General features: G+C 38.7%; 1 protein-coding gene across 1 annotated transcript in view; it reads right to left on the minus strand.

Moving 5' to 3' along the window:
* LOC129746220 (zinc finger protein ZFP2-like) overlaps nt 1–17,102 on the minus strand; it is a 65,158-nt gene extending 48,056 nt beyond the window's left edge. The window contains exons 1-2 of the mRNA XM_055739781.1: nt 16,498–17,102; nt 913–1,257 (exon numbers count right to left, since the gene is read on the minus strand). Coding sequence (XP_055595756.1) covers nt 913–1,257; nt 16,498–16,550 — 398 coding nt within the window. The 5' untranslated portion in view covers nt 16,551–17,102. The remainder of the gene's footprint in view (nt 1–912; nt 1,258–16,497) is intronic.
* Nucleotides 17,103–18,783: the final 1,681 nt, after the last annotated feature.

The raw sequence follows: 18,783 nt of genomic DNA on the forward strand, positions 1-18,783 counted from the left end.
TTTTTCAATGACTGTCTGCCAACTGCAACGTTGATATAAAGTTGCGAATGCCATGAAGATGGTAAAACGACTATGATCGAAATAAAAATTCCTTTTATTTCATTTCATCATTTCTTAGAAAATGATGATGTAGTTTATTTTCAAATGTGACTATTTTCCTTAATACATCGAATGTATTTTCATATTAAAAGTTGTACTACCGTGTTGTTTTCTTCTGTGGTAAATCGTTGTTGTCTTCAAACTACTTATCAAAACATATTTCTGACGGTCGCCATTTAAAAAAAACCCTTTTTCTCCGAAATTCTGCTTGCTTCCGCATTTTTAATTGGTTAAATTAAAATTTGGGAAATGATCCGAATGGGTGATGTTCTCATGCCTGCAATCAAATTGAATCGCATGGTAGATATTCAAATTATTTTCTGAAGGCTGACAGCATGCTCAATTCAACCGGTGTAATCTTTACAGAATTCGAGAAACCCCTTCAAACACCATGACTCAGGTTAGGAGTAAAGCCACGAGGCGCGTTGCTTGTCATACGCTGCTCTAACTAATCCCCCGGAATCGGTTACAAAGCAAATAATCAGTACGGAGCCACACAAAACTATAATTCTACCTCTCGAAGCCAAACGAAACTGCAACTAGGTTTCTTGCTCCTCCAACCTTTTGCGTCTAGTTAGCTAGGGCTAGGCATTAATGGTATTTATCAACGTCAAATCGTTTGTAAGTAATTTCCTAATCCCTTCTCAAACCGTCACGGCTCAAGGACGTAGCTCGTTGGCCCTGTAGGGATTGAAGAGAGAGAACATTTCCGGCAAACAGTCACCGAATTATACAATCGCACATTTTCGGCTTCTCGCATTCGTCGATTGTAGAATTGTGTAATTTCTCTGCTCTATAGGAAGGTGTACTCACATGCATTCTGGTGGCTTCATGGTGGATTCAAGCAGCATCAATGATGGCGATTGCGATGTAGGGCAACTGGACGTCATTCCACTATCGACGGGTGCTTCCAGGTCCAAAAGCTCCAGATCGGATGTGGATGACCAGGGCGATGATGGAGATGAAGTCGGGGATGTTTGCTCGCCGTGGTCGCTCATGGTTGGATTTTGTTGGTTGGAAATGGCTCCATTCAATGGTCCAGCCAAAGCAACAGACGGTAACGGCAACAACAAACTGCTGAATATGGAATCAGCCGAGTCAGACATGATGGACTGGATGCTGTAGTCAAGAGCGTGTTCGTCGATGTCTAGGTTGAAGCTGGAAGAGAAGAATGCAAAGTATGTTAGTCAAACAGGAGTGGTGGAGAGAGTTTTGGAATCGATTTTTGTTCAGCATATCCATCGGGGATTTTCACTGCAAATTTTTATGAAAAGTCTTAATATTTCACAAAACTTTAAATAAAACTGTTATTTCCGATAAAGTCTGTACTCGAAAAAAGGCACCACATTCTATTGTGAATATCAATAATAATAATATCTATATTATAGAGACTTTCAGCCAGCATAGGACGGTTCATCTCTCAGAGAAAAGAAAGTTTGTTGGTTACAAATGGTTTATGAGGTATGATTCCTTCAAAAACACAATATTTTTAATAAATTTGCTCATTCGAGAGAGCATGGCGTATTAATGCATCGATTTTAAAAGTATTTCGAGAACGGGATCACATTCTTTGAGCATGTGTTCCGCAGTAAGCATCGTGTCGCGAAAGTTACACAGTCTTCCAGAAATATAGTGCCGATGAGTGGATCTGGTGAACCTCATTCGAAGTCTTGATAGCTAAACATACAGTTTGACCCATTAAAAATGCGAAAATCTGTCATCAAGGTTCAAAAATATTTCTCTTGATATTGCCATGATTTAATCTTTGTTATTCAATCAGGCATGTAGATAAACAAACTAACCCTCATCCGTCCCTGAAATTTTTACCCGTTACAGTCCGTGGAGTGTCAATTTGACACTCCTAACTAAAACTAATATATCTCTCTTGTTTCCCAACCGATTTTTTTTCAAAATTTATAGTTTTGGAAACCTCGTTTTTCGTTATTAAAAGACTAAGAAAAAAAAGCAAAATTATATATCTCCGGAAAATGGCTGTAGATCAACTACAGAATGCTCCAAAACAATTCACATGATGCCCAAGAAAGCTAAAGCTAGAAGCTATAAATACGTTGTACATAAGGACATATTTTTTTTAAATTTTTTTAAGATCATGACCCATATTTTTCATTACTAATTAAGTAAGGTCCTACTTAATTCCTTAGGGATTTATTTAGGACCATCCAACACAACCTGAGTATTAAACTAGCTGTTAGATGTTCATGAACGTAATAAAAAGTTATACGGCGATATGAAAAGTATTTTGCGCACTATTTCAATTGCTTATTAAAAAAAAATTTGGAATTTTGGCATTATTTCTCGCTAAAGCCCAAACCTGCCTTTAGACGGAATTCACTTAAATCGGCATAAAACCACCACCACACAAAACTTACTTTTTGAGGACTATGCTTTAAACCACGTTTATCTTTCAATCTACATTAATGGCAACTGTTTGATAGGCAGTGGTCAAAAGTTAAAGCTTAAAGAAGCTTTTAAACATGAAAAAATAGACATACACCATTTTTTATTAAATCATTATTTATTATGCTTCATTAAAAATTATTGACAGTAAGGTCTAAAAGTTACAACCATTCAGTGTTGATTTTGGAGAAAAAAATATACTTGGTTAAGTACAAGAGATGAAATATAAGCGCCGCCTGAAGTCGGGGTTGGGAAAAAAATGACAACAAATCGGCTAATATGTAACTGAGTTTTATAATTGTAACAGGTGAAATATCTCAGTTAGTATTAGTAACAAATAATATATTCAATTATAGCTATGAGATAGTCTTAACATGATCTAAAACTTAGAAAAAATTAATTTAAACGTGTGAAAATTACAAGCGAAAAGTACTAAAAATCTAGTTTTTCAGCCCCTATGGTTATGTGATTTTTGAAAAATAAAAAAAGTATGAAATAATTACTCCAACGATAATTTTTTTCGTAGAATAAAAGTTGTTTCAAAGATAGAACTGAACATTTGTTAATTTTTCAGCGAAAAATAATCTAGCTTTTGAATGGTTTAAAAGATCGCATAATTGTAGCACATTTTTATCTTTTTTGGATCTACATATGTATTCGACAGAACTGCAGCCAAACCAAATCCACTAAGGTTTTGGAAGTCAAAATGCATCATGCCGCGGAGTTGGTGTTCTCAAACTTTCTTAACTTATCATTGGGTCGCCTGAAGGAGATTTGCGTCCTAAAAATTGATCTTAAAGATAAGCCAATTGGCCAGTATTTAGCACTGCAGAACAAATTTCGTCGAGATTGCAATGTGCTGTCGGAATTTTTTCAAAACATTTCAAACACACTATATAACGGGGGAGTTTTTGTTGAAACTAAGTAGTCTAGGATAATTGGATATCCTTGGTTACCTTAAGTAGCCATGGATATAACAAAGAGAAAATAAATTTTCACTTGTTCTTCAGACTTTGACCAGAACACACGTTTTTTCCTTTAACTCTCAAGTGTTTTTCTGTTTTTACTCTATACTTAACGAGTTTTTAAGCTTAAATCTTATTATATTGCAACAAGCGACGATATGTTTCGATAGAAAAAGCCTTGATCTTCGTAATGAACAGATAAGGCAGTCAAAAATTGTAACATGTACTTTTTTATTTCAGAAAACTGCATAGCCACTTCCCAAAGCGGTCTGTTACCCTATAACTAGCAGACCCAGTTAACTTCGTATTACCATGTTGAACTTGTCATCCATTTTACATTTTTTTCACTGATCAACTATGGAAAAGCAATAAATGTAGAGTTGTCAATCGTCTCGCTTTTGAGAACCTGTCCTAGTTTTTTTTTTTGTAAATTTCCCTCCTAACCGTTTACTCGAAATGTCCCGTTTTTTTGTATAAGAAAGGAATTTACTTATAAATTATCAAAAAATTACCCTCAATAAATCTTACGTGCATCTTCTTTATTAACTTTTCTTTCATAAGATTTTTTTTGTTTATAGCCGCGATAGATTTCTAATAAATCAATTGACAATCGGCGAGTTTTGGAACGATTAAAACTCTTCAGTAGACACTAAACTCAGCAGGAAGAGTTTATATACAATTAATTTGACAATATAAAGATGAGATAAGGGTCTAATGGCAACCTTAAGGAAAACGCTTATTTAATGATAGACAGCTATAATATGTGAATTACATAATTGTTCCGTGTTCCGACACTAAAATAGTCATTTCCTAATTGGCTGAAACTTAAAAAAGTAGATAAAAACGTTTCAAAATGCATTTTAAATTTTTTTGCCGAAAGCTCAAAACCAGTCACTGCAGAGGCATAATGAGAACCTCCGCCCCCACCTCCCTCCCTGGGGCAGAATAAGCACCATTAATTGGGCACGATGAGCGTTTTCTATCCCGGTAAACGATTTCTCATGCGTTAAACAGAGAAAACAATAGCCTTCACTTCAATTTAACTCCGCTTAGCTGTCATTCTTATGGAAATCTGTGTAAGAGTAAAGCGCAAGCTTTATTCTTTTTAGCAAGCCCAATTGGAAGGTGTACTTCTCGGTGGTCGAGTGGTTAGCGTGGTAGGATGGTAATCGCTGATTCACTGATGGCATGGGTTCGATTCGCATCTTGGTACTGGGTGTTAAATGTTAATCTCAAGTTGTCCACGTCATTTATTCAGTCTGTAAAGCCTTAATCTAAGGTTGCCAGATTGCCCGGTTTTATCCGGGTTTGCCCGGGTATTTAAAGCTAAATTTGAGAACAATTCGGCCCGGTCCGGATTGCCTGGATTTTGCACTTTATTTGGCTATTAAAACAATAAAAAAACGAAAAAACACCTCGAAAACGAAAGTTTTATAAAAATAATCATGGAAGGTTTTTTGGAAGCCTTAAATACGGTTCAAAATCTATCGATGAAGAATTTTTTTTTCTCGATTTTTGTGGTGGAAATGTTTTGTGGAAATTTGCCCGGATTTATGGTCGTCAATTTGAAATCGAATGCCCGGATTTTCCCAGGTTTTAAAAATTGCCCGGTTTGTCCGGCCCGGATACGTGCTGAAAAAAATCTGGCAACATTACCTTGATCGGCTAAGACAGTGTATGTCTTTTAAAAAAAGGTGTCGGAGAGATAATCAGAGGTCCAATCGTCAGATGTAAACTAGTCTAGCTGTAGCTCTATGATTCAGTAGACTACATCGAGTTGAATTCGCTGCTAGATTATACGGCAGAAAACGCTCATCGTGCCCCGCTTGCTCTGTTCACCTCGAGTCAACAAATTTAAGTAAAAACGCGTTTTAAAATCGATTAAAGTGAAAAATCAAAAATTTAATGATGGTGAAAATTCAGAAACAATGTGTTTATCATGTTGCAGTGCGTACATCATAGATCAAGATTATTTTAATTTCATAAATTTCGTGGTGGACATAAATTATAATATTCTAGTCACTTGAGAACCTAGCTGGTTTCTTCTAAATATTTCTGTAAAGATGATGAGAAGATCTCTTTTTTGGTGAAAAATTAATACTATAGGAAGTACGAAACAAATCCTCATGAAAATTTATTAAAGAAAATACGTACTTTTGTAAAAAAGAGGAGTGCTTATTGTGCCCCGGGTGCTCGTTATGCCCTTATATCCCCTTTATAGTTTTTACCCAGAGTGTGTCGAAGTGTCGAATTTTGTTAAAAGTTTTTTTTTACTTTTGTTACTCTGATTTATCGGCTTAGCGGTGAAAAGTTTTGATATTTGATGGTAATGCTTCTAAATAAATTCTACCCGCTCATTTTCACCATCTTTCATTTCTTCTAACCTTCTATCCATCCATGAGTTAGCGCTCAACTTTCGAGCTGGGCGGTTGATATTTTTCGATTGTTCTCTCTTGAAAGACTGTGCACGGGCTAGTTATTTGAAGACAACTTAACTCTGTGTCGGAAACCCAGATTCGCGGAAAGATTCGCTCCGCGTTTCAAGTTTTCGAGATGGGTCGACGCGAAAACACGTTTCGAATCGACTTCGCACACTTACCGCCGAAATTGTTGAATTTTGAAGAAATTCACAATTTCATCGACCAAAAACTTGGCTGGACGCTAGAAAACGTTTGCCAAATCCAACCAAACAGACTACGTCGTTGTGTTTACGTACAGGTTAATGACCCTGCACTAGCGCAGCAGGCTGTTGAAGATCACGACAACAAACATAACTTTACCGTCGACGGTAAACCGTACAAGCTACGGATTCAAATCGAGGATGGGGCAGTTGATGTCAAAGTATTTGACCTCACTAACAACGTAACCAACGAACAAGTTGCTTAATATCTAAGTGCCTACGGAGAAGTTCTAAGTATCCGTGACCTGCTGTGGGATGAAAAATTTAAGTTCGGAGGTATCTCAACTGGTATTCGTGCGGCCAGGGTGATAGTGAAGAAGAATATTCCGTCGGTTGTTACAATCAATGGAGAAGAAACCACTCTGAGCTACAAAGGTCAGAAACAAACATGTATGCATTGCCATGAGTTTGTACATATTGGCATTCCATGCATCCAAAACAAGAAGCTTCTTGTCCAAAAACTGCATGCTGATGAAATGAAAGTGTCGTATGCAAGCGTAGTAAGCAACAATCCAAAACCAAAAAACGCAGGGCTAAGCCTCAGCGTAACCAAACAAACCAGCATCAACCCAACACAAACCAACAACAACCTAACACAAACCAAAACTACCACACTTACCTCAGAACCGAACGACCAGGTCAACACCGAAAGCTCACAGGAGTTGTCGATGGCACCTCCCGTGATGCCTTTGACACGAAAAGCGAAAATTGCCAAATCTATCAGCTCTAGCACGCTAGAAACTGATGGTAACGATTCGGACGAATCCATGGCTTCGATCTCCAACAAACGACCAGTACGACCTCAAAACAAGAAACCAAAACACGCATCAGATGATGGCTGCGGCCAAAATCCCTAGGTTTAGTGATGGATTCCTTCAGCTATAACCTTGGATCCATAAACATAAACACTATAACTAACACCACAAAGCTGAATGCTCTACTAAACTTCATTAGATCGCTTGACCTGGACATCGTCTTCTTGCAAGAGGTGGAAAACCCAAATCTTACTCTTGCCGGATATAATGTGTTATGCAATGTTGATCACGCTAGAAGGGGCACTGCTATAGCACTTAAACCCCACATCAACTAGTCGCACTTGGAAAAAGCCTGGACGGAAGACTGATAGCTATTCGTATCAACAACACCACACTCTGTAATGTGTATGCACCCTAGGGCAGTGGTTTTCGTGCAGCAAGAGAGCATTTTTTCAACTCCACGCTGGCATATTATTTACGACATCGTACCGAACACGTCATACTTGGTGGCGATTTCAATTCCGTGATACGACAATGCGACGCAACAGGAACAAATCCCAGCGCCGCTCTTCTGGCCGCAGTGCAACAAATGCAGCTTCTCGATGTCTGGATCCAGCTAGAACCAAACAATCCAGGCCATACCTACATCACACAACAATCTTCAGCACGTCTTGATCGTATATACGTTAGCAAAGGACTACGCAAACAGCTGAGAGCAACAGCTACGCATGTATGCTGTTTTAGTGACCACAAAGCTGTTACCCTTCGGATATGCCTCCCTCGACTTGGATATTCTCCTGGTCGTGGATACTGGATGCTCCGACCTCACCTTCTCACTGCAGAGGTGATAGAGGAGTTTCAATCACAGTGGACATACTGGACTCGTCAACGTCGTTTTTTTTCATCATGGATAGCCTGGTGGCTATCGTATGCAAAAAAAAAAATCTCCTCGTTCTTTCGTTGGAAATCGAAAATAAAATTCGAAAATTTCCGCCTACAGCAACAAAGACTCTATGTCCAACTTAGTCAAGCGTACGATAACTACTTTCAGAATCCCACTGCATTGACCGAGATCAACCGCATCAAGGCAGAAATGCTCGTGCATCAGCGAAAATTCTCAGATATTTTCATGCGAATAAATGAGACACAAGTTGCTGGGGAGCCTATTTCGCTCTTCCAACTGGGTGAAAGAAAACGCAAGCAAACAACAATAACATAGCTATCACTTGGGCCTGACGAAATAGTGGATCATCCAGAGGAAATCCAGGAGCATCTTTATCAACACTATCGTGACCTGTATGCAGCCGGCACAAACGAACAAGCGAGAGATTCTTTTATCAGTGAGAGAGTCATTCCCGAACACGACGAAACCAATGCAGCATGTATGGAAACTATTACTACCCAGGAGATCTATATGGCAATACGTAAAAGTGCGGCCAGAAAATCCCCCGGTCCAGATGGGATACCTCGTGAGTTCTATCTCCACACCTTCGACATTATACACAGAGAACTAAATCTCTGTTTGAACGAGGCTCTCTCCGGGAATATCCCTCCCGAGTTCGTGAACGGTGTAATAGTATTGATCAAAAAGAAGGGCAGTGATAACACAATACGAAGCTTCAGGCCAATCTCTCTCTTAAATGTCGACTACAAAATCTTGTCACGTATACTAAAGGCTCGTTTGGATCGAGTTATGCGAGCACATGGAGTTTTGACGGGCAGTCAAAAGTGCTCCAATGGTGAAAGAACAATCTTCGAAGCAATACTCTCTCTGAAACACCGCGTGGCTCAGCTCATCGATCGTAAACAGAGAGGCAAACTTATTTCGTTCGATCTGGAGAATGCCTTTGATCGGGTGACACGACCGTACCTACTTGAAACCATGTGCTCACTCGGGATCAATTCGGATTTGGTCTATCTTCTCCAGCAAATTATGGATGCTTCAACCTCACGACTATTAGTAAACGGGCATTTGTCGCGAGCTTTCCCAATCGACAGAAGTGTTAGACAGGGAGACCCTCTGTCGATGCACTTGTTTGTATTGTACCTTCACCCTCTCCTAAAACGATTAGAACAGCTGTGCGGCAACGATCTTGTGGTTGCTTATGCTGATGACATCACAATAGTGGTTACGTGCGAAAACAAAATTGATCAGATATACCAGCTTTTCCTGCGTTTCGGTGATGTATCTGGAGCCAAACTCAATCAAAACAAAACCACAGCGATAGATGTAGGCCTCAGTCCCAATCCCTGGCAAGTACCCTGGCTTGAAACTAATTTTACAGTTAAAGTTCTAGGCATTACTTTTATCAATTCAATCCGAGCAATGGGAAGACTGAACTGGAATGCGTTGGTAGCAAAATTCTCACAAAACATATGGTTGCACTCGCTTAGAATACTGCATCTACACCAAAAAGTTGCCCTTCTTAATACGATCCTGACCAGCAAACTGTGGTACGTTGCATCAATATTGACTCCTAATACACGTCATATTGCGAAAATTACTTCTACCATGGGAGGTTTTCTATTCAGAGGGGTCGTAGCTCGCCCACCGATACAACAACTAGCCAGACCAGTAAAGTCTGGCGGTCTCCAATTACATCTGCCTGTATTCAAATGCAAATCGCTGTTGGTGAATCGACATGTAGCTGAAAGCGAATCCATGCCCTTCTATCGAAGTATTCTGCAATCAAACATCATGCCACCCACATCGCTACCAGATATAAAGGTAATAAAAGACACCTTCCCGCATCTACCCATGGATATCCAGCAAAATTGCAGTGCTTCTGCAATTCATCATCACATCGTTGATCAAACCGTACCCCCAAAGGTTGAAACTGAAAATCCTACGACAGATTGGCCCAAAGTATGGAAGAACATAGCCTCTCGGAGTCTGAATGCTCAACAGCGTTCAATTCTTTTCCTTTTCGTGAATATGAAAGCCGTTTGCCGGAAGCTCCTTTATACTATCCACCGAAGTGACGGCGAGGACTGCATCCATTGCGGAGCTGTGACTGAAACATTGACACACAAGTATAGTGAATGTAACTCTCTTAACGGCGCTTTTAGTGTGTTGCAAAATAGAATAGCACAGATCATCAATGGTAGAACGCTCGATTTCAATGAAATGTTAAGACCATCACTTTGTAGTTTAACAAGTTCCAACCGCACAAAAATTTTGAAATTACTAAGTTCATTTTTAAATTATGTCGATGGGAATTGTGGAAGAATTGACAGCAATGAATTAGATTTTGAATTATCGCTCGAAATATGATTTGTATATAGTACTTATAAGCTCATTGACAAATAAACACTCAATATAAATAAAAAAAAAAAATCTATATAAAAATTTCACAATCTTTAGATGTCCCTACTAAAAAGGACATCACTTTTCACCGCTAGGTCGATAAATCAAAGTAACAAACATAAATTACGGTGGTTAATCTCTTCATAAAAGTTCTTTTTTTACTTCTGAAAAAATCACATTTGCATAAGAAAAACAATTTCAAATTAAGAGAGGCATGAAATAGGTTGTTAAGAACAAACCTTCAGGTATCAGAAAAGGGGTGGTGGCTTAATAGCGGCACGTTATCCAAACAAACGGGAAAATTGTGTCTAGCCTTTTTTTATAGATAAGAAAATAAATTCAATATATTAAATATGGCATAACGCCGATCCACGTATGGATTTTGAGGCATTGAAGCTCATAATTACATTGGGTGAAGAAAGACAAAACGTTATTGTAGTTTAAATTCTGAGAATAAGCACTTATTACAGGATAGGCGAGAGTACATAAACGTTGTCTATCAAACGAAAAAAAACAATAAATAACATACAGTTAAAATATGAATGATTGAAAATCATTAAATATTTCTTCCACAGTTTGTTTTGAATTGTTTAACGGATAAATCAAGCATAAGTTTACCTGTTTTGGACGTAGCAATTGGCGTTGAGGACCAAAAATATTGAAAAAAAATGGTGCGAAATAAGAATAGTACCTCTTGTGTTTTTCAACAGAAACAAGATTATTACTAAAAATTCACTGTGTAAAAGTAAATAATAATGCTTCTACGAACTATTTGAATAGAAAATTGCATTTTAAGGAGTTTTATAGAATTCCAAAGGTTTTCAGAGGTTTTAAAAGGGGGTTCTAGGAGGTGCTCCTCTAGCATTAAGGATTTCCTAGGATACTTGAATATAGATTCGCAAACGAACAGACTCTTTCCGTAGTTGGTGATCAGGGTTTGAAAAATGAATCAAAATTCACGTTCACCCCCTTAGTGAAGCCCTACAGAAATGAACGTGCTTCGATCTGCTCTGTGAACAACATGCTTCTGTGTTATCTGTGTTGCCTACTTTCAAACCAGCGCGCAGTGGAATATTCAGACATAGGAGAAGCTCCAAGGAATTCTGTTTGGTTTTCGTCAGGATCGAACTTTTCTTCGAATCGGCGTCATTCGTTTATGTTACAAAATTGAATGATGGTCATTCCAATTTTATTCTTTCTCAAATGGAGATGGCTGGGGATGGCAGTTTCTGCTTAACTAAAAATTGCAGTAAATGACTGAAAAATATATGAAACACACACAATATGGGTATTGGGGTAAAGGGCTCAACGCGTAGAAGTCGAATATCGTCATTCGACGCCATCTTGAAATCCAAGATGGCGGCTTCCGTTTAAGTTCAAAATGCTGTAAAAGACTGAAAAATGTATGAAACCCACACAATATGGGTATTGGGGTAAAGGGCTCAACGCGTAGAAGTCGAATATCGTCATCCGACGCCATTTTGAAATCCAAGATGGCGGCTTCCGTTAACTTCAAAATGCTGTAAATGACTGAAAAATGTATGAAACCCACACAATATGGGTATTGGGGAAAAGGGCTTAACGCGTAGAAGTCGAATATCTTCATCCGACGCCATCTTGAAATCCAATATGGCGGCTTCCGTTAACTTCAAAATGCTGTAAATGTCTGGAAAATGTATAAAACCCACACAATATGGGTATTGGGGAAAAGTGCTTAAAGCGTAGAAGTCGAATATCGTCATCCGACGCCATCTTGAAATCCAAGTTGGCGGCTTCCGTTTAAGTTCAAAATGCTTAAATATCTGAAAAATGTATGAAACCCACACAATATGGTTATTGGGGTAAAGGACTCAACGCGTAGAAGTCGAATATCGTCATCCGACGTCATCTTGAAATCCAAGATGGCGGCTTCCGTTAACTTCAAAATGCTGTAAATGACTGAAAAATGTATGAAACCCACACAATATGGGTATTGGGGTAAAGGGCTCAACGCGTAGAAGTCGAATATCGTCATCCGACGCCATCTTGAAATCCAAGATGGCGGCTTCCGTTAACTTCAAAATGCTGTAAATGACTGAAAAATGTATGAAACCCACACAATATGGGTATTGGGGTAAAGGGCTCAACGCGTAGAAGTCGAATATCGTCATCCGACGCCATCTTGAAATCCAAGATGGCGGCTTTCATTAACTTCAAAATACTGTAAATGACTGAAAAATGTATGAAACCCACATAATATGGGTATTGGGGAAAAGGGCTTGACGCGTAGAAGTCGATTATCGTCATCCGACGCCATCTTGAAATCCAAGATGACGGCTTCCGTTTAAGTTCAAAATGCTGTAAATGTCTGAAAAATGTATGAAACCCACACAGTATGGGTATTGGGGAAAAGGGCTCAACGCGTAGAAGTCGAATATCTTTATCCGACGCCATCTTGAAATCCAAGATGGCGGCTTCCGTTTAACTTCAAAGTGCTGTAAATGACTGAAAAATTTATGAAACCTACACAATATGGGTATTGGGTGAAAGGGTTCAACGAGTAGAAGTCTAATTTCTCCATGCAACGCCATTTTGAAATCCATCCTCTGCTTCTGTTGTACTTCTCGATCTATCGTTACCCTAACCGTTTTACTTTTTACACGATTTTCCTTATTTGTTGGCTAAATTTTAATTCAATTCTTGAGCGTGAATTCTTCGCGCGCTTCCACATCCAATTCAAAACAAATAAACGAATTCACTCAAACCCCCATCAATGGCAAGAACAAAAATTAACCTTTGTTGGCATCAAGATAGATATGTTCTTGCATCTTTTTGAATTTGTATTGATGGTATTGAAAAGCATTGAATTTTGAGGTTTGTTGTAAATTTTGCAACCAAACCAAACAGCCATCACAGTTTTTAAAATTAGAAGTTAAGTTTTTCATGGTGGTTTATTTACTTTTGTATTTTTTTTGTAGTTAAGTATTTGTTTAAATATTAACCATGAATAATTCACAACCCAATTAATTGTTCATTACGAACATTATAATCTCCACACTGCAATGAAGTTTAATTTCAAAATATAGAGTATCCCACAATAAATTGGTACCCAACTCACAAACGGCACGATAGGGTTGTATATTTTTGTAAATCAAAATCAATCAACAGCCAATCTTGATCTATAATACAGTAAATTAAAATAAACAATTTCACATTTTAGGCGAAGACCAAAGTAAAAATATTATAGATTGATTTTCCAATACTATTAGGCTGTTCAATCAAGACAGGTTTCATTTGGCTTGTTTATTATCATTTGTATAATTTTATTGATGAAGCACAATGGTTTCACGATGCACCGACAGATGGCTTAAGATTCTGGGGGCTGAGCCCTTTCACCTAATACCCATATTGTGGGTGGTTCAATTGATTTTCAGTAATTCATTAAGTTAAGGGAAAGCCGCCATCTTGGATTTCAAGATGGCGTTGGATGACGAAATTCGACTTCTACTCGCTGAGCCCTTTCGCCTGATACCCATATTGTGGGTTGTTCAATTGATTTTCAGTAATTTATTAAGTTAAAAAGAAGCCGCCATCTTGGATTTCAAGATGGCGTCGGATGACGAAATTCGACTTCTACTCGCTGAGCCCTTTCATCTGATACCCATATTGTGGGTGGTTCATTCGATTTTCAATATTTTATTAAGTTAAGCGAAGGCCCCCATCTTGGATTTCAAGATGGCGTCGGATGACGAAATTCGGCTTCTACTCGCTGAGCCCTTTCACCTGATACCCATATTGTGGGTTGTTCAATTGATTTTCAGTAATTTATTAAGTTAAAAAGAAGCCGCCATCTTGGATTTCAAGATGGCGTCGGATGACGAAATTCGACTTCTACTCGCTGAGCCCTTTCATCTGATACCCATATTGTGGGTGGTTCATTCGATTTTCAATATTTTATTAAGTTAAGCGAAGGCCCCCATCTTGGATTTCAAGATGGCGTCGGATGACGAAATTCGGCTTCTACTCGCTGAGCCCTTTCACCTGATACCCATATTGTGGGTGGTTCATTCGATTTCAGTCATTTACAGCATTTTTAAGTTGACCGGAAGACGCCATCTTGGATTTCAAGATGGCGTCGGATGACAAAATTCGGCTTCTACTCGCTGAGCCCTTTCACCTGATACCCATATTGTGGGTGGTTCATTCGATTTCAGTCATTTACAGCATTTTTAAGTTGACCGGAAGACGCCATCTTGGATTTCAAGATGGCGTCGGATGACGAAATTCGACTTCTACTCGCTGAGCCCTTTCACCTAATACCCATATTGTTGGTTGTTTATTCGATTTTCAGTTATTTACAGCATTTTTAAGTTGACCGGAAGACGCCATCTTGGATTTCAAGATGGCGTCGGATGACGAAATTCGACTTCTACTCGCTGAGCCTTTTCACCTGATACCCATATTGTTGGTTGTTTATTCGATTTTCAGTCATTTACAGCATTTTTAAGTTGAGCGGAAGCCGCCATCTTGGATTTCAAGATGGCGTCGGATGACGAAATTCGACTTCTACTCGCTGAGCCCTTTCACCTGATACCCATATTGTTGGTGGTTCATTCGATTTCCAGTCATTTACAGCATTTTTAAGTTGAGCGGAAGCCGCCATCTTGGATTTCAAGATGGCGTCGGAAAGTAAAATTTGATTTCCACCCGTTGAGCCCTTATACCCAATATCCATAATGTGGAGTTTTAGTGCAACCAATTATTGTTTAGTAATATCAATTCGCTACAACAAGCTATGAATACCTTTCATTTTCACTGGCCTCCGCATTGAACTTGGTTGATATCAAATAGGTCGAAATAATTTCATTCGTCCACGCGATGGCTCGGGATAATTTGTTTGGCAATCCATTCCATTCCATAATGTTACAAAATGGAATCATTCAGCTCAAGCATGATTCGGAATGGTTTGCGTTTTGATCGATTCGGGCATCTAGCTAGCGACTCGATTTTCAACCCCTGTGGTGATACTAACTTATCTCTGGCTCTGACTATCACCAAATTGTTTTTGGAGTATGCAGGACCAAAAGAAAGAGGTTGCTACCTAAAGATGATCTTACTAACGTTCTTTTCTTTTTTCCCTTTTGACTACTAGGACGTGGCCGGCGCAGTTTTGTACAATGAGAATGACAGCTAATCATTCTTTTGGAATTTGTGTAAAATTGATGGCCTCGAATCATCATGGAGTAGCAACCGTGGTGAAGTGGCGAGGTGGAGCATGTTCCGCCTAGCCACGCCAGCGATCATGGAATTCGGAATGTAGAGATTCAAATTAAAATGTTAAAGAAAACGAAGTCCCTCTAGAATGGATATTATAAAATCTGTTTATGAAGCATTTCAAATTCAATGATTTAAGGTGGATACGAGTAGTCAACCAAGCTAAGATAAGCTATGACTATTTTGTTTTGTTTCGATTGTAGTCGTTTTAACATATTTATGTCATTCGCGACTTATATCAACGATGCAGTTGGCGGACAGTCATTGAAAAACTTATACGGTACAACTGTGATCGATGTTTACTCTTGGGCTCGAACTCGCGGACATTGGCTCAGGAAGTAACTGACTTGCAAACTGAGCTATGTTTATAATCTAAATTTGTTTATTTAACTATCCAAAGCTGTTTCGCAAAATATCGCATTTTTTAACGTTTTCTACTTTTAGAGACTTTTCTAGTGTCTGAACACTAAGCAGTGATGTAAATCACATATTATAGCTGTTTTGTGTGGTTGAATAAGCATCCTTATTAAGATGGCCATTATGTCCTCATCTCCGCTAAATCTGAAATAAAAAGCCAACTGGAATGCATAAATCAAAACTAACTATTTTGACGTAGGCATTTTGGCATAGGGGTCTCAATTGTTAATCTCTAATTCGAATTCTTTCAATCATTTTTCATAATTTGAGTTCCGGGCATTTGAATGACACAACCGAAATTATTCCCTTCCGGTCCAGCTGGACAAATTCATCAAGGTATCATGCCCTAATTGACACTCATCATCACTAAACGGATCTCTCATCCCAAGTTTGTTTACCCCAGTAGCTTCAGTCCGTACCGATTCTGTGTCCCCTCAATCTAAACAACACAAATTATACGCACTTCACTTAATTGATGCAACCACCAAGTGCCGATATAGGATAACGGCGCGGAAATCAAAATAAACAAACCTCCAGCTAGCTAGGGGCTCCTTTCTAAGGATATCCGGCTGGATGGATGGAAAGCCAAAGGTAGGTACTTACATGTCAATATCCCAGTCCATGATTGCGGAACCGCTTGTTGCCATCGTTGTCATGATTATTTCCCTCTCTTCTTCTCTACCTGAGCAGAATCTGTCCCCTAACCCAGCAACACTGAGTGACACTTTTCTGTATTCCTTAGACGGACCACTTCTTCTTGGTTTAGTTTGCTTCCTTTCTTCCACTCTCTTCACTAACTAAACACTTCCGGGCAACACTTTTCTTCCGTTTGATGTTGATGTATCTATTATTGTTGCTAATTCGTTGATAGGTTTTCGTTCGGTTCCTTTATCTGTTTTCTTTTTTTTATTGATGTCCTTCAAGAGGGGACAAATCTTCCGGGTCCTTCACTAGATTGACACAATGCTATCAATTAAACTTCGGTAATGGTTCCATTCATTTGAAGGGCTTTTAACCTTTAAAGATTCACTTCGATTTCATGGTTCAGTGCTTTCTCCGAGAAAGAAAGATCATTCGAGGAAAAAATCTGAGACTTCACCTGGTTTCTCGAAAAGGTCTTAGGATTCCGATTGATCCACCCTACCAAAACAGCAAATTTCTAACATTCGTAGACTCCTTCTAGGAGTAAATTTTGCACACCGACCGTTCCGAGTGACGGTAAAACGAAAAGTGAACCTTCATTGTGGCTCTGATTCCTGATTTGGTCCTGCTGCCGCCGTCCTCGAAAAAAAAAAAAAAATAAACCAACCAAGGAAGGATATAAGCCCTAGCCTTTTCGGATTTTCCGACCGAACAACAACCAGGGGAAAAGGTGTGTGGCAAAAGGGAGCGCGGTGTGTAAACAAGTTTTAATGCGTTGATGCTGTCATTTTTTTCATCCTCATGTGTTTTGCCTCCGTACTTAAGGAGGAGGACAGGAGGATCCGGATTCTCCTGGAAGGATTTGCTCTTGCACCAAATTCAGTCGTCGTTGTCATCTGTGCCATCAGGAGGATTTATACATACGCAGACAGACTTCAGCAGCTAGGGGTCTCTCGAGGACGAAGGATTCGCGGCGCGCATACGCAGTGAGTGCTTTCCAGGACGACGGTATCATTACGCGCGGATGTGGATGTACTCGTAGATGAGGATGATACCGGGCCATTGTTGTTGCTGCAGTCAGGAATAAGCGATTATTTATTTTTTAAATCAGATTTCAGCGTCCTGAATCAAGGGGTCGTTAGTGATGGTGAAAAGCGAGGATTGGGCGTATGGATGTGTCTTCTTTGGTGGGCGCTCGCGGATAAATGAATCGATTTGTGAACTTTTTTTTTTCGGATGGAATACTACGGGTTTGAGTGAGTGGAAGCTTTTGGGTGATTTCAGTTCTGTTTTTTTTTCCTTCTCGTGATGCTGTTGTAAATCACTATGTAATCTGAATCAGTTATTCTGGTTAAAACTAGTGGGAAGGAAAATTACAATTAAACTAATATTAACGTTTGTTCACTGACTTTTTACTATCATGCTAGCGACACCGTCTGTTGTCTAGGGATTCGACATACGGCTTCAGTAAAAAATGCAAACAAAATTTGAAAATTTAAATTCTTCTTTCAGCAACCCGTTTTAAACATGCGTGGTTTGTCGTTAAATGTTCTTACCCAGCAAACATTTTTGTATCTACATTCTTATGCTGTTTTATATACGTTCCATATACAATATAAAATGATCGTGTGAAAGTTGAAAAAATAGCATTTCCCTACCAAAGTGTACGTTAAATCAATTGGAAAAGTTTCAATTTGAATCTCAAATCTAAGACTGAAATAGGAATACAAATTAAAATTCTTTAAGGAACTCATTTTTTTCGATTGGTCCTATTCAAGCAACTTGAGTTTTTTTTTATTTTTCGTTTTTTTTTTAAATCGATTTTCGGGAACAGGATGTAGATTCATTTATTATTACTCAAACTCATACCTATGCTTTTAAAATTTGGAATGCTAATTGTCATGTTTTATTAATTTGATTCCCAACATAGCTCGAAAAAATTCAAAATTTTATATGACTTTTTAAAGTCTTTCTTAATTATTTTCGTTATTTTTTTTTCCTTCTTCATTTTTATGGTCTGTTTGAGATAAATCGTGGGTGGTTGAGACTTTCATCAAATTACCCTTATTTTGAATCTGCGGACAGCAGCAACTGAATATCTTTCTGAAAATAATAGATCCGTCTGTGTGCTCATTTTGTACATCAAAGGATAACAAATTTATCTACATATATTTAGGAGTCTTAAGAATTCACCCATGGTTTAGATAACACCCGGCATTAACCCGGATATTGCCCGGATGAAATTCT

Source organism: Uranotaenia lowii, chromosome 2 (genome assembly GCF_029784155.1).
Source record: "Uranotaenia lowii strain MFRU-FL chromosome 2, ASM2978415v1, whole genome shotgun sequence".
Taxonomy (NCBI): Eukaryota; Metazoa; Arthropoda; class Insecta; order Diptera; family Culicidae; genus Uranotaenia; species Uranotaenia lowii.